At 40.5% G+C, this 17,660-nt stretch overlaps 1 protein-coding gene across 2 annotated transcripts in view; it reads left to right on the top strand.

Annotated features, from left to right (window-relative positions):
- Positions 1-17,660, top strand: part of LOC139452394 (protein mono-ADP-ribosyltransferase PARP15-like) — a 39,537-nt gene that overhangs the window by 11,699 nt on the left and 10,178 nt on the right. For both annotated transcript variants that reach the window (XR_011652366.1, XM_071233864.1), the window contains exons 4-9: positions 8,779-9,000; positions 9,959-10,082; positions 12,372-12,415; positions 13,271-13,507; positions 14,702-14,911; positions 15,928-16,012. Coding sequence is in view for 1 of the 2 variants with exons in the window: in XM_071233864.1 (XP_071089965.1) it covers positions 8,779-9,000; positions 9,959-10,082; positions 12,372-12,415; positions 13,271-13,507; positions 14,702-14,911; positions 15,928-16,012 (922 nt within the window). In the remaining variant the exon portion in view is untranslated. The remainder of the gene's footprint in view (positions 1-8,778; positions 9,001-9,958; positions 10,083-12,371; positions 12,416-13,270; positions 13,508-14,701; positions 14,912-15,927; positions 16,013-17,660) is intronic.

Below are 17,660 nucleotides of genomic sequence, written 5' to 3'. Positions count from 1 at the left end.
AAATGGATCACTCCATGTTGGGTTGGGAGTACTGTGTGGGGCTATGGAATCAGGGGTGTATGTGTAAGTGGATCACTCCATGTTGGGTTGGGAGTTCTGTGTGGGGCTATGGAATCAGGGGTGTATGTGTAAGTGGATGACTCCATGTTGGGTTGGGAGTACTGTATGTTTAAGTGGATGACTCCATGTTGGGTTGGGAGTACTGTATGTGTAAGTGGATGACTCCATGTTGGGTTGGGAGTACTGTATGTGTAAGTGGATCACTCCATGTTGGGTTGGGAGTACTGTGTGGGGCTATGGAATCAGGGGTGTATGTGTAAGTGGATCACTCCATGTTGGGTTGGGATTACTGTGTGGGGCTATGGAATCAGGGGTGTATGTGTAAGTGGATGACTCCATGTTGGGTTGGGAGTACTGTATGTGTAAGTGGATGACTCCATGTTGGGTTGGGAGTACTGTATGTGTAAGTGGATGACTCCATGTTGGGTTGGGAGTACTGTATGTGTAAGTGGATCACTCCATGTTGGGTTGGGTGTACTGTATGTGTAAGTGGATCACTCCATGTTGGTTTGGGAGTACTGTGTGGGGCTATGGAATCAGGGGTGTATGTGTAAGTGGATCACTCCATGTTGGGCTGGGAGTACTGTGTGTGGCTATGGAATCAGGGTTGTATGTGTAAGTGGATGACTCCATGTTGGGTTGGGAGTACTGTATGTGTAAGTGGATGACTCCATGTTGGGTTGGGAGTACTGTATGTGTAAGTGGATCACTCCATGTTGGGTTGGGTGTACTGTATGTGTAAGTGGATCACTCCATGTTGGTTTGGGAGTACTGTGTGGGGCTATGGAATCAGGGGTGTATGTGTAAGTGGATCACTCCATGTTGGGTTGGGAGTACTGTATGTGTAAGTGGATCACTCCATGTTGGGCTGGGATTACTGTGTGGGGCTATGGAATCAGGGGTGTATGTGTAAGTGGATGACTCCATGTTGGGTTGGGAGTACTGTATGTGTAAGTGGATGACTCCATGTTGGGTTGGGAGTACTGTATGTGTAAGTGGATCACTCCATGTTGGGCTGGGATTACTGTGTGGGGCTATGGAGTCAGGGGTGTATGTGTAAGTGGATCACTCCATGTTGGGTTGGGAGTACTGTATGTGTAAGTGGATCACTCCATGTTGGGTTGGGATTACTGTGTGGGGCTATGGAATCAGGGATGTATGTGTAAGTGGATGACTCCATGTTGGGCTGGGATTACTGTGTGGGGCTATGGAATCAGGGGGTATGTGTAAGTGGATCACTCCATGTTGGGTTGGGAGTACTGTATGTGTAAGTGGATCACTCCATGTTGGGTTGGGAGTACTGTATGTGTAAGTGGATCACTCCATGTTGGGCTGGGATTACTGTGTGGGGCTATGGAATCAGGGGTGTATGTGTAAGTGGATGACTCCATGTTGGGTTGGGAGTACTGTATGTGTAAGTGGATGACTCCATGTTGGGTTGGGAGTACTGTATGTGTAAGTGGATCACTCCATGTTGGGCTGGGATTACTGTGTGGGGCTATGGAGTCAGGGGTGTATGTGTAAGTGGATCACTCCATGTTGGGTTGGGAGTACTGTATGTGTAAGTGGATCACTCCATGTTGGGTTGGGATTACTGTGTGGGGCTATGGAATCAGGGATGTATGTGTAAGTGGATGACTCCATGTTGGGCTGGGATTACTGTGTGGGGCTATGGAATCAGGGGGTATGTGTAAGTGGATCACTCCATGTTGGGTTGGGAGTACTGTATGTGTAAGTGGATCACTCCATGTTGGGTTGGGAGTACTGTATGTGTAAGTGGATCACTCCATGTTGGGCTGGGATTACTGTGTGGGGCTATGGAATCAGGGGTGTATGTGTAAGTGGATCACTCCATGTTGGGTTGGGAGTACTGTATGTGTAAGTGGATCACTCCATGTTGGGTTGGGAGTACTGTATGTGTAAGTGGATCACTCCATGTTGGGTTGGGATTACTGTGTGGGGCTATGGAATCAGGGGTGTATGTGTAAGTGGATGACTCCATGTTGGGCTGGGAGTACTGTATGTGTAAGTGGATCACTCCATGTTGGGTTGGGATTACTGTGTGGGGCTATGGAATCAGGGGTGTATGTGTAAGTGGATGACTCCATGTTGGGCTGGGAGTACTGTATGTGTAAGTGGATCACTCCATGTTGGGCTGGGAGTACTGTGTGGGGCTATGGAATCAGGGGGGTATGTGTAAGTGGATCACTCCATGTTGGGTTCAGATTACTGTGTGGGGCTGTGGAATCAGGGGTGTATGTGTAAGTGGATCACTCCGTGTTGGGCTGGGATTACTGTGTGGGGCTATGGAATCAGGGGTGTATGTGTAAGTGGATCACTCCATGTTGGGTTGGGAGTACTGTATGTGTAAGTGGATGACTCCATGTTGGGTTGGGAGTACTGTATGTGTAAGTGGATCACTCCATGTTGGGTTGGGAGTACTGTATGTGTAAGTGGATCACTCCATGTTGGGTTGGGATTACTGTGTGGGGCTATGGAATCAGGGGTGTATGTGTAAGTGGATGACTCCATGTTGGGTTGGGAGTACTGTATGTGTAAGTGGATGACTCCATGTCGGGTTGGGAGTACTGTATGTGTAAGTGGATGACTCCATGTTGGTTTGGGAGTACTGTGTGGGGCTATGGAATCAGGGGTGTATGTGTAAGTGGATCACTCCATGTTGGGTTGGGATTACTGTGTGGGGCTATGGAATCAGGGGTGTATGTGTAAGTGGATGACTCCATGTTGGGCTGGGATTACTGTGTGGGGCTATGGAATCAGGGGTGTATGTGTAAGTGGATCACTCCATGTTGGGCTGGGATTACTGTGTGGGGCTATGGAATCAGGGGTGTATGTGTAAGTGGATGACTCCATGTTGGGCTGGGATTACTGTGTGGGGCTATGGAATCAGGGGTGTATGTGTAAGTGGATCACTCCATGTTGGGTTGGGAGTACTGTATGTGTAAGTGGATCACTCCATGTTGGGCTGGGAGTACTGTGTGGGGCTATGGAATCAGGGGTGTATGTGTAAGTGGATCACTCCATGGTGGGTTGGGATTACTGTGTGGGGCTATGGAATCAGGGGTGTTCGTGTAAGTGGATCACTCCATGTTGGGTTGGGATTACTGCGTGGGGCTATGGAATCAGGGGTGTATGTGTAAGTGGATGACTCCATGTTGGGTTGGGAGTACTGTATGTGTAAGTGGATCACACCATGTTGGGCTGGGATTACTGTGTGGGGCTATGGAATCAGGGGTGTATGTGTAAATGGATCACTCCATGTTGGGTTGGGAGTACTGTGTGGGGCTATGGAATCAGGGGTGTATGTGTAAGTGGATCACTCCATGTTGGGTTGGGAGTTCTGTGTGGGGCTATGGAATCAGGGGTGTATGTGTAAGTGGATGACTCCATGTTGGGTTGGGAGTACTGTATGTTTAAGTGGATGACTCCATGTTGGGTTGGGAGTACTGTATGTGTAAGTGGATGACTCCATGTTGGGTTGGGAGTACTGTATGTGTAAGTGGATGACTCCATGTTGGGTTGGGAGTACTGTATGTGTAAGTGGATCACTCCATGTTGGGTTGGGTGTACTGTATGTGTAAGTGGATCACTCCATGTTGGTTTGGGAGTACTGTGTGGGGCTATGGAATCAGGGGTGTATGTGTAAGTGGATCACTCCATGTTGGGCTGGGAGTACTGTGTGGGGCTATGGAATCAGGGTTGTATGTGTAAGTGGATGACTCCATGTTGGGTTGGGAGTACTGTATGTGTAAGTGGATGACTCCATGTTGGGTTGGGAGTACTGTATGTGTAAGTGGATCACTCCATGTTGGGTTGGGTGTACTGTATGTGTAAGTGGATCACTCCATGTTGGTTTGGGAGTACTGTGTGGGGCTATGGAATCAGGGGTGTATGTGTAAGTGGATCACTCCATGTTGGGCTGGGAGTACTGTGTGGGGCTATGGAATCAGGGTTGTATGTGTAAGTGGATCACTCCATGTTGGGCTGGGATTACTGTGTGGGGCTATGGAATCAGGGGTGTATGTGTAAGTGGATCACTCCATGTTGGGTTGGGAGTTCTGTGTGGGGCTATGGAATCAGGGGTGTATGTGTAAGTGGATGACTCCATGTTGGGTTGGGAGTTCTGTATGTGTAAGTGGATCACTCCATGTTGGGTTGGGAGTACTGTATGTGTAAGTGGATCACTCCATGTTGGGTTGGGATTACTGTGTGGGGCTATGGAATCAGGGGTGTATGTGTAAGTGGATCACTCCATGTTGGGTTGGGAGTACTGTGTGGGGCTATGGAATCAGGGGTGTATGTGTAAGTGGATCACTCCATGTCGGGTTGGGAGTACTGTATGTGTAAGTGGATCACTCCATGTTGGGTTGGGATTACTGTGTGGGGCTATGGAATCAGGGGTGTATGTGTAAGTGGATCACTCCATGTTGGGTTGGGATTACTGTGTGGGGCTATAGAATCAGGGGTGTATGTGTAAGTGGATGACTCCATGTTGGGTTGGGAGTACTGTATGTGTAAGTGGATCACTCCATGTTGGGTTGGGAGTACTGTATGTGTAAGTGGATGACTCCATGTTGGGTTGGGAGTACTGTATGTGTAAGTGGATCACTCCATGTTGGGTTGGGAGTACTGTATGTGTAAGTGGATCACTCCATGTTGGGCTGGGATTACTGTGTGGGGATATTGACCTTTTTTACACTTTTGCCATCTTGGATCGAAAACAAGGCTTGGAGAGCATAGCTCCATGCAGTGTGAGTCGCATCAGCTGATAGGGAACAGACAGCATTTCACTGATGGACATTTCAAACAAAAAAAATTGGTATCCTCTGTATCTAATACAGAAGATGTTTCACATTTAATCCTGAGGTCCAACTAAAATATGCCGGTAATACACTGGAATTAGCATTTTGCTGTCAGGATCCCGGAAGTGAATCGAAAGGTGCATTTTGAGATACGTATTTCAGAAACAGATATGATATTTATCATAACCTTGTCGGCATATAGGTACAATGTGACAGTACATTCAATGACAGAAGTTTTGTATCGTAAATGAACCGCATAACATGAAACAGGTCAGTGTACTTTTGCAAATTTGCTCAGTCAATGCGTGGCTTGGCGAACTCGAGATCGTCGATCATGTTTATTTCACGTTTCATATTGGTGTTTGCTGCATAACGCACTGAGTCCAGTTGACAAAAAAACACTTTTTCTGCTATGATTTTCATCTAAACATATTATGATGTAAATGAAATTAGCGATAACTCTATTCAGTGTGTACAATGACAGATGAAACTTTACTTGTTCTTCAAACATCACTTATTTAACCGATTGTTAACGATTGAGATTGCACCGTGCACAACAAAAGCAATAATGTGTGAAATGTTTAAAATAAGTTAAAAGGAAACTTAAAATTGATAAATATAAATAATGCATGAAATTGAAGAAATATGAGAATTGATACAAACACCAACTTCTTGAACACCCTGACCTAATCCTGTATGATGATAGGTAATTGTATATCAAAAGGAAGCTACTAATACATTTATCCTGAATAGTTTGAAAATGTCTTGATCAGATATGATAACAAAAGATGAAAAGGAATCAACTTCATTTGGTAATAAAGCCAAGATAAAATATATGTATCGGTACAAATTATGTTGATGGAACAATCTGGATTTCTCATATTTAATAAAGAAACACAAACCGAAATTTTCATGTCTTTATTTCTCACAATATAAGTTTTCAAAACTTAACATGGACCGGGTGTCTTTGTCAGTCAATAGCAATAAATAATTAAATTCCAGGAGAAAATAATTTTCTGGCTTGTAAACAAATGGTACAATGTGTGAGTGAATAAGGCTTTTCACTTCCTCGTCCTATGTAAGTGAAATGTGACAGGAAACACATTTGTTGATTCAATGAATATGGCTTTTCACTTCCTCGTCCTTTGACAGGACGCACATTGTGGCCAGTGTGTTACTGTCAGCAGTAAGCTCCTCCAGACATCCATCACTGGATACTAGTACTTCATTGTGTTGACTCGCTGGACTCAAAGCCTGAAATGAATAATTCAAGAATATTGTAATAATATTTCTACTTCCATAATTTTTTTTATAAACAATGCATATTCAACTTCTCTCAAAATATTGCTTATTTAGAAAACAACATTCTTCTGAAATAGAGAAATTTAAGGAAAATGAATCACAGTGTGTAACATTACATGCTACTTTAGAACAATCTAGAGGCATCAATTCATCTGATATGTCTAAAACTCAAACAGTATATTCTGTGTAAACAGTAAACACAACTGATGCATCAATTTAATGACAGTGTACTACAGCTCTTTATATCAATGTCACACAGAAATTCACTCTTGTTTTAATGAAACACGTTTTGATATTTGTATTACCGGTATGTATTTAATCATGAAATACTTTGTTTAGTCTGACCATGCTGAAAACATACTTTCGCTAGAGTGAAATAAATAAGATTTTTATAAAAATCAGGTGAAATATCACGTTTTGTCACACGTACGGTCAGTCTGCCTCATTGACACTATGGTTTTCTAAGTAAGGTCATGAAGATCACGAAGAAAATATAAGACTTAAATTTTTTTTGTCAAATGAAATGTTTATCTCTTCTTGTGGTTTATTGATATCTTGACTTGAAAATATTAACTTTGTCAGATCACAAGATGAGATAAATTCATGCTATCATCGTTATTTGACAAGGAAAACAAATTTCTTCTATGAATTTATATTTTTTTATATTTCTCGTTTTGATTGAATTATAGAAATTATCAAAATTATCACACCACTTGACTTGACTAAAGATTGTTAACAATAGTAAACTATTACATCATAACAATATAATTATTGCAAAATGACACAGTAAGCACAACTATATTATTACATATAAATTGATATGATTAATAATCAATAATACATGGCAATTGCATGCATAAAAGAAATTATTTTGTTTTAAAAGTTTCAAAACATGTTTGTGGACATAAAACCAGATGGGTTTCACAATTAAACAAAGGGAATAAATGAGTTATGATTGCAATACGCATGGGAATTAAAAATAATTCTGTTTATACTTTAAGTTTATTGTAATGTCAATATCAATTTATGAAATTTGAAATACAGACTGTTAAAGAGGTATCTGTTTCTGTAAATTATATACAGATCGAATGTAGATTGAACATTTACTGGCCATTAATTAGTTGTGTTTTTGTTCATTTCATGACATGATTAATTTGGTACAGTAAAGTAAATATCATTTTGGTAGAAATATTGTTTACAAAATTGCAGATCAAACTGTACTTTACTTCAAATATTTACACACCCTTTATGTAATAATTCAGTTGAAATATTACACCTCATGCTATCTAATCTGACAATCAAAATAACAACTGTTCACAATAACAACAGCACAAGTAGATCTAGAGGTCTAATATTTAATTGGAATGCATTTGAGTCCATTACAATTTACATCAAATACGCAACTGATGCAAAATTCTGATTTGTTACGATTGTAAATTCACAGTAGGTTACAATTTGATACATTATATCAACATATCAATTAAGTTAGTTTCTGACATATATCTAGATATGGTCAAAATGTCAATATTTCGACGTCAAATACCATCTGTAAAGTTAATTTAACTAACAATAAATAGTTTGGCTTAATGGTGTGTAAACAATCAATTATTCTTTACGAGATCTCAGTAGCATTTGTATTAAGTCTGTTCAGCTACCATAAACTGCACTGGGAGTTACCAGGTGGTCATGGGTATTTTAAATTGAAATCACAACAGAACGGCCAGACTCAAATTTATATCGGTAAGGAGACCAGATAACAGTAGAATAGTTTGTCAATGATAAGTATAAGAATAATGTTCAATACTTACGATAAATGTACCTGGATGGTTAAATTGTCACAGTTTGTCCCGATTGCGTGCCTTGTTGACATCTCCATGTGTTTCATGTGCTATCCAGCCTTCACCTTCTGCTCTCCAAGCCTTGCTTTCAAACCGGAAGTAGCGAAGTGTGAAAAAGGTCAATAGGCTGGTGTTAAGACATAGAGAGGGTTTAGTGCAGGGGAATATGGACAGGTGTTGAAGCTGGTGTGGGATAAGGTCTGGGTAGTACATGTATTGTTGGTGTTAAAGCTGGTGTGAGATAAGTGCTAGGTAGTATTGTTGGTGTTAAAGCTGGTGTGAGATAAGTGCTGGGTGGTATTGTTGGTGTTAAAGCTGGTGTGAAATAAGTGCTGGGTAGTATTGTTGGTGTTAAAGCTGGTGTGAGATAAATCCTGGGTAATATGGTTGGTGTTAAAGCTGGTGTGAGATAAATCCTGGGTAATATTGTTGGTGTTAAAGCTGGTGTGAGATAAATCCTGGGTAGTATTGTTGGTGTTAAAGCTGGTGTGAGATAAGTGCTGGGTAGTATTGTTGGTGTTAAAGCTGGTGTGAGATAAATCCTTGGTAATATGGTTGGTGTTAAAGCTGGTGTGAGATAAGAGCTGGGTAGTATTGTTGGTGTTAGAGCTGGTGTGAGGTAAGAGCTGGGTAGTATTGTTGGTGTTAAAGCTGGTGTGAGATAAGTGCTGTAGAAGAAAATAATTTGCTTAATACAAACACAATAGATGTTTACCAATCACAGTTATAATCTTAATATATATTTTTCTCTGAAGGTGCTGCAGAGTTTCCTAGAGACGTGCCTGAAGGAAGCGGACGACTGTGAATATAACAGTATAGCGTTCCCTGCAGTCGGCACCGGGGTGTTAAAGTATCCTCCAGAGACTGTCGCCAGGGTATTCTTAAAGACAATTGTTGACTTTGTCAGTGACACGATCAATATTAGCCTGACTGTAGTCAGAATTGTCATTTACCCCTCGGACACTGCAGTCATAGAGGTGAGCTTCAGCCACAACTTATCGTAAAAGCTGATATATACTCATCAACAAAAGAAACGTGAATACCATACATGTTGGTTAATATATGTAAACTTAGTCATGTTCAAGAGATATTTGATTATTTCGATGCACAAATGCACAATCTGATATGTTGTGTGAACCGACGGTCATGAACGCATCACATGTGACGTTATAAATCCATGACATGAGATGCACCATTCGTCAGGATTAGCCTGTAAAGTTTGCAAATCATGTGCAGCATATCGTGATAAGAATAAAGATTCCATGGCTACACTTGACTGATAGTTAGTTTTGTCTTAGTGGTACACATTGGAAACATTTCTTCTTAATGTACACACTTCTCTGTATGTTTCTTTGGTTTGTGGGTGGCCCAGTCGTCTAAGGCGCTGCGATTCGCTGTGCAGAGTTGCGTCCCTTGGGCATGCCAGAAACCTATGATTGTGGGTTCGAATCCCGGTTTGCCCCGATTATGTTTCTAGGTTTGTCAGCACCATACCCGTGCTCGTGGTAAACGTCAGAGACCTGCATTACTTCACGCTTTCCTCCCACATTAAGCTGACACGCCGCGATATAACTGGAATACTGTTAAAAGCGGCATTAAACCCAACTCACTCACTCACTCACTTTGGTTTGTGTTTCTTTTGGTGGTGAGTATATTTTGTTTTCATGTTATTTATGAATGGTAGTGAAGTGGCTTGTAAATTTGTCCTTGTTTTATGTGGTATACATGCGCCAGATAATTAAGGAAGTGGTGTTGGGAATACCAGACTCTTTCTGTCATGTTTCTTGTTCCTGTCTGTGTCACATCCCATCCAAGTTTCAGATCCATAAATAGATAAATAAACCAACAGGCAGTAGTCCAAACATTGTCGTTGGTTCTTTCACCTCTGTTGGTCTTACGGAAGCTTGACATTTTCATTCTTTGTTAACAATGAAGGCATTCAAAGCTGTGAAGACAGACTTCGCTCAGGAACTTGACATCTCAAGTTCTCTGGACAAAGTACAATGTGTGCCTCCACTTAAACCTCAACCTCAAGGTCAACCTGAGGCATCTAATGTTGGTGAGTTTCTAGTCACATCTAAACGATCCTCTTCTGTTACATAAACTTATTTGTTAAGCACAACATAGTCTGATTTAGGGGCATGGGTTGCCTATTGTTGCTATCTTATCTTGTTAAACTGTTCTTTTATAACTGAATTAATTGACGTTATGCCCAGTACTCGAGACCCGTGAAAATTCTGGGGTAGAATAGGTCTTCAGCAACCCATGCTTGCCGTAAAAGATGACTATGCTTGTCGTAAAAGGCGACTAACGGGATCGGGTGGTCAGGCTCGCTGACTTGGTTGATGCATGTCATCGATCCCAATTGCGTGGATTGATGCTCATGATGTCAATCACTGGATTGTCTGGTCCAGACTTGATTATTTACAGACCGCTGTCATATAGCAGGAATATTGCTGAGTGCGGCGTTAAACAACAAACCAACCAACCAATCAACCCAGTACTCCATTTGACTTTTGTGTGCCGTTTTAAATAACATTGTAACTGAAAGATCCTATAGCAAAAGGACTTCACTCACACAGTCAGAAAAACATGTTTTCAAACTAAAAATTAATTTACAATAATCATCTGATTCTATTAATATTAGGAGTGAAACGATACATCAGTGCACCGCTGCATTGTGAGTTTTCATGTGACGATACGATTAGCGATATGTTTTTTTTACTGTATTGATGCACTTGTTGAATTAAATTACTTACTTTTCATTTAATGACCCCTGGCATTTTTGTCAGTCAGATACAGCAAAATTTGTTGTAATTTGCGTTTCAAGTTCACTACTAAAAATAGCCGCTACGAATATGTCTACAGCTGGCTTTTCCTTTTGAACATGTTCTGAAATATTCATTGTGAAGAAGTTTCCCTGGGATTTGACGTAAATATGCGTATCGCGTTATGTATCGTATCGGGACCTATGTATCATGATACGTATCATACCGTGACCTTGCTGTATCGTTTCACCCGTAATAAATATATTGAGGGCTTGGATGAGACTATGATTTTGAAGGTGGATCTGTGCCAAACTCGTATTCAAAATATTCAGTTAATGAGTGAGAGGAATTCTGTGAAATGGAGAGATGGAGAAAGTGAAATTAGGAAATGGAGAAATGGAGAGAGTGACATTTGGGAAATGAAGCTGTATTGGCGAATGGGTACAGTGTGTGTGTGTTAAACGGTTAAACGTTGCTTTTAACAGTATTCCAGTTATATTGCGGCGTGTCAGCTTAATGTGGGAGGAAAGCCCGAAGTGATGCAGGTCTCAGACGTTTACCACTTCGGTGAAACCCACAAACATGGGTATGGTGCTGACAAACCTAGAAACATAATCGGGGCGAACCGGGATTCGAACCCACAACCATAGGTTTCTGGCGTGCCCAAGGGACGCAACTCTGCACAGCGAATCGGGGCGCCTTAGACGACTAGGCCACCCGTGCCCCTGAATGGTTACAGGGTATATACCATAACAGAATGAAGATGTGATAGATGGTGCCAACCCCTCTTGGTATACCGGATGCCGAGCCCGGGCAGGTGGTATTCTGGATGCCACAGTTCACAATGCTATAGATGCCATGAAATGTTTATCTGGATGCCAATATTTCAATGTTGAAATTTATTTTTCAACTTTTTCTCATGCACAGAGAAAAATGTTTTTTAGCTCTAAGCTTATGACTCTGCATGGTCATGTATTCTATGTGAAAACCCAGTCTATACTTGTACAAGCTGTGTGTATTGATGGGACTCAAGAGTTCTTAAATTGGATGCCAAGAAAAATTGAGTGGTATGCTGGATGTCTAGAGAGGAGAGAGCTCCAGATAATTTTTTGAGCAATTGAGTTTTTACTTGAAGGTTTCTATTTTATTTTGGTTATTACATTTTTCATTGGGTAACCTATATTTTTTCACCCATCTATTCATCACTCTGATGGGTTTTTCCAAAAATTAGTGAACGTTTTGAGATTAAATAAATGAAATATTGTATTAGATGTATATAACTGTTCTAAAACTACACGCCTGACTCGGAAAGTAAATTAGTTCGTAATTGTGTTTCAGAAATTAGCTCCTTTGTATGCATGCTGATAAGGTTTCACTGCATATTTACGAGAGCTGTTTTTATACATTTTAGTTTTTGATTTAATGAATACGTTTCTGTAAGCAAGTTAGTTGAAAGTAATTATGCAAATACGCAGTTTATCTGAAACTCTGAGAAGAGACTGACACCCTCATAATTCCATGGATAATCCAGGATGATCTTCTCAGGAAAATGTTCACTTGTTACGGGTGCTTTGTTACAGTGGTTGTGGTCTCTCTACTGACTGGAGACATAACAAAACAAACGGTAAGATAATCTTTTTCTCATATTATGAGATTGAAGTGTTTCTGTGACTCTAGCTTAACATCTTCCCGAGGCAAGAGACTTTAAAAGTCCATTTTCCACCCTTTCCTGGGCTGGATCATAGCGCCACCAGTGGCTATTACGAGTTATGTCCCTTCTATGCCTCTCCTATGGACCAATCAGATTCCACCTCTCGTATCATTTGCATGGTCTTACATTGCGAAATGCATCAAATCACGTGAGCACCTTGAATAAAAACATGAAAAGATTTGGAAAATATCTGTTGACGAGTTGGCGGTGCACTTGCTTTGCAAATCCTGCAATCGACTGAAATCTGCACGACAGTTTATGAACCAGATTTCAATTTCGTTGCACGATTTTGATTGGACTATGCATAGACTCGTTAGTCCAGCCAAAATGTAACTCCATAATACCAGTCCAATCAAAATCGTGCAACGAAACCGAAATCCGGTTTGTAAACTGACGTGCAGATTGTGACTTTTAAAGTCAGTTAACTCTCTTGCCTCGGGAAGATGGAGTGCTTATTACTTTGTTTTTATGTTAGCTACAGACAAAGGATTGTTTGTTTCAAAGTTGTACTGCATTGGACACATATTTTCCCAAATCATAACAGATGTTCTTTAACCGGACGTGTTTATATTATTAATAAGCTATATTGTCTGGAAAATCCTAGTAATTTTCATCCAACAGACATTTTTGGCTTATATATTCTTTAATATCCTTTAAATCTGGTATCTTTGTACAGGGAGAGGTAATATATTGAAATGAAATATATATGAAGTAATAATTGTTAAAAACTGAAAAAATGTATATCATTTGATGAATGTTGGTGTTTAGACTGATGTGATCATTAACACAACCAACCCAGCTCTGAGACTGGCAGATGGGGTGGTGTCGAAGATCCTGCTTGAGGCAGCCGGTGATGACCTTCAAGACGAATGTAACACAAAGTATCCCTCAGGGGTCAAGGTCGGTGAAGTGGCAGTGACAGGGGGAGGTAATTTGTCCTGCAAACAGGTGTACCACATCACATTGAAGGATCGCTGGAGCCAGGATCAGTCAGGTACTGAAAAGGTAGGCTGTTGTTACTACTGTCTGAATGAATGGCAAATATAAAGATTGGAAGTCCTGTCAATAAAAATATATTTGTTATCAGCTAACCATGCACTTTAGTAATTTTGACTAAGAGGTGACCAAATGGATCAGACGGTACCCCAACAGCGTGGATCATTGCTCACACCCCCCGTGAAGATCCGGGGTAGAATAGGTCTTCAGCAACCCATGCTTACCGTAATAGGCGACTATGCTTGTTGTAAGAGGCGACTAACGGGATTGGGTGGTCAGGCTTGCTGACTTGGTTGGTGCATGTCATCGATCCCCATTGCGTTGATTGATGCTCATGATATCAATCACTGGGTTGTTTGGTCCAGATTCGATAATTTACAGACTGCAATCATATAGCTGGAATATGGCTGAGTGCGATGTTAAACAACAAACCAACCAACCAATCAATCAATCATTGCTCACAATATCAATCACTGGATTGCCTGGTCTAGATTATTTGCAGTCATCTGTCATGTAGCTGGAAAATTTATACATGCCCCGATAAGCAACAAACAAACAAACAAACAAAACTAATAGTGTAAAATGTTTAATACATTTTCAAACTTTCAGAAATATTCTGCCATGTCATATTAAGTGCACACTACCCCAATCTCATTAAAATCAGATCTTAGCTTTCGCTACTGCTAAACAAAGATCTGAGAACATCCCATTACGGGTCACGTCAGAACGACCTTTCGCAAATTTTGACCGACCAATGAAATGACTGACAAGAAATCAACATAAGCCAATCAGAAGGCAGCTTTCTCGAGCTTCACGACTCAAGTTTCAAACTGGCGACTACGCTTCGAAACATATTTGGACGTATTCTTGATTAAAAAGATTAAAACTGATAAGAAGAACATTCTGGAATGGCTTACAGATGGCCTAGATTGTATGGATATAATCATAAATCCCGAAACTGTTGTTCGGAATACCCCGTGTTAAATATTTCGTGGTTGCATGATTAGAAAACACATTCCGACTGTCACTTTCATGATCTGGTAAGCGACGCTCTGATTGGTTGGATGAAAGGTCGTTCTGACGTGACCCTTAATGGGATGTCCTCAGATGCTTGTTTAGCGGTAGCGAGAACTAAGATCAGATTTGAATAAGATTGACACTACCTATGTCTATGTCCAAGTGATGTTGATGTTGATGTTGCAGCTGCTGAAGGCCACGATGTTGAAGTGCCTGAAGACGGCAGACGATGCCGGATTGACTAGTCTCAGTTTCCCGGCCCTCGGCACTGGGAAGCTGAAGTACGACCCTGTGAGAGTGGCCCAGCTGATGTACGACGTCTGCCTCAGCTTCAGATCCAGGGGCCTCTCCAAGGTCATGTTGGTGGTGCATGCAAGCTCCCCTGACGTCAAGCAGGTAGCCAAAGCAAGGTCACATGTGATGGACAAAGCAGTGTTAAACAAATCAGAATCAAGTATCATATTACTTAGCATTTTAAGATGCAGTGATAATGGTGCATCAACACCAATTGATCGGAAGATAGTTTCTTACAATGTATCTGGACCTGTGAAGATCCGGGGTAGAAAAGGTCTGCAGCAACCCTTGCTTGCCGTAAAAGGCAACTATGGTTGTCGTAAGAGGCAAATGGTTGTCGTAAGAGGCAACTAACAGGACCAGGTGGTCAGGCTTGCTAATTTGGTTGATTCATGTCATCGTATCTCAATCGTGTGGATCGATGCTAATGATGTCAGTCACTGGATTGTCTGGTCAAGGCATGATTATTTACAGAGCGCTGTCATACAGCTGGAATATTGCTGAGTGTGGCATGAAATAAACAAACAAACAAAAATCATATGGGCGCTTATATGCAGATTGGTCTCGAAGTTGGCTAGGAAGCGATTATTGGAGCAGAGCAGTTAATACAAATGTAATAAAATGTGACAAGCCTGAAAAGTGTTGCATACTTAAGGTCCAAAACACGGCTATGATGCCTATAACAATTTCATCACCACCAAATAACCATTTTTTGGTTTGTTTTATTTTTAACCACAATGAAATTGTCTTTTGCCGGCAATTTATATCAGGTGGACTTCTAGAAAGTGTCAAATTTGCTCATTGAATCCCACTTTCTTTTTCAATATGGCATCCATTTCGGCCATTTTGAAAATCCAAATTCAGGCATTCTTAATCTTCACTCAGCCGTATGTATTAATGTAAATACATGTATATGAAATTCAGCCTGCAGGTAGGATGTAGTGTGGACTTATATCTGACATTGTTATGCATGTTTGGACTTTGTAGCTTTCTTTGGAATTTGAACTTTGATAATTAACCCCTAAATTATAGTGGCACAAAAGGGATTTCTTTTGATCTGACATACTTCTATGAATGTCACAATGGCTTGTCATGTAATAACAAGAAATATTTTCCAGGCATTTGATAATGAGTTGGCAAAAAGGAAGAAAGCCAAGTCAGCCGGGTCCCCCAAATCGCCTCCCTCGCTTGCCATGACAATAGGTAGGTGTGAGGGAAGTAGTATATATCTTGTTTTGTTGCCATGACAATAGGTAGGTGTGAGGGAAGTAGTATATATCTTGTTCTGTTGCCATGACAATAGGCAGATGTGAGGGAGGTAGTATATATCTTGTTCTGTTGCCATGATAATAGGTAGGTATGAGGGAAGTATTATATTTCTTGTTCTGTTGCTTTGACAATAGGTAGCTGTGAGGGAAGTAGTATATATCTGGCAGAGCTCCAGATAACTTTTTGAGCAATTGAGTTTTTACTCTCGGGTTTCTATTTTAATTGGGTTATTACATTTATTATTGGGTAACCAATATTCTTTCACTCATCTATTCATCACTCTAATGGGGTTTTCCCAAAATTAGTGAACGTTTTAAGATTTAAAAATATGAAATATTGTTTTAGATGTATATAACTGTTCTATATCTATAGGCCTGACTCGGAAAGTAAATTAGCTCGTAATTGTGTTTCAGAAATTAGCTCATTTGTATGCTTGCGAAGAATGCTTCACTGCATATTTACGCGAGCTGTTCTTATACATTTTAGTTTTTTATTTAATGTATACGTTCCTGTAAGCAAGTTAAGTGAAAGTAATTGGGTTTTGAATATTTTTAGGGTGTATTTTACGCAAATATGCTGCTTATCTGTGTCTCTGATCTTGTTCTGTCGCTATGACAACAGGTAGGTGAGGGAAAAATTATATTTCTTGTTCTGTTGCCATGACAATAGGTAGGTGTGAGACAAGTAGTATATATCTTGTTCTGTTGCCATGACAACAGGTAGTAGTATATATCCTCAAATTGGAGATAGATGTGATGGATCTTCATCTCAAGACAAGCCAATAGTTGGGTGTTGGGATGTAGTTTTTTTATCACCAGGTGTTTTGGAAAAAAGGCTTTAGTATAAATTTAACATGCTGTTTATGAAATTCTACAAAGTATAAGGTTAAAATATGAAATTGAGACAATTAGGGTGTTTGTACTTGGGAGAGCCATAGACTGGCCAGACCAAAGGATATTGATGGGTTGGGGATAGAAATATTTGTTCATGTGTAGAAGGAAATTAGCAAGGAAATGGAAAAATGAAGAAATGGTCAAGCACGAAATCAATCTCATTAAAATCAGATCTTAGTTCTCGCTACCATTAAACAAAGATCTGAGGACAACCCATTATGGGTCACGTCAGAATTACCTTTCATGCGACCAATCGTTGATAAAATTGGCCAAAATCTCGGCAAGCCTTGGAAATTTTCCACTTTTATCAACTCGTGTTGATATATTTGATATCAAAAGACACTCGGGTGAGATTCTCTACATCAATGAGTGTTGATATATTTGATATCAAAAGATACGAGGGTGAGATTTTACTTATCATCCAACATCATTCTTCCAACTTTTTCAATTTGTAGACAGTAATTAGCAGTGTCTTCAGTGTAAAAAGTACTGCAAACAGCTTCAGTAGCAGAGCCATTAGTGATGTCATTTGATTGTGACGTCATGTTAACCAGTGATGTCACAATCGTCTGCAAAGCATTGTGATGTAATTTCATTGCAGTGATATCTAAAGTGTAGATATCGCTTGATCTAATCCAAGCGATATCTCCTGTGGGAGCCAGTTTTGGATGATAAATTCTATTATAGCT

This window comes from Haliotis cracherodii, unplaced genomic scaffold (assembly GCF_022045235.1).
Source record: "Haliotis cracherodii isolate W230 unplaced genomic scaffold, xgHalCrac1.p SCAF_9, whole genome shotgun sequence".
Classification (NCBI taxonomy): Eukaryota; Metazoa; Mollusca; class Gastropoda; order Lepetellida; family Haliotidae; genus Haliotis; species Haliotis cracherodii.
Note: the sequence above shows the minus strand (reverse complement) of the source record. Positions and strands in the feature narration are given on the sequence as shown.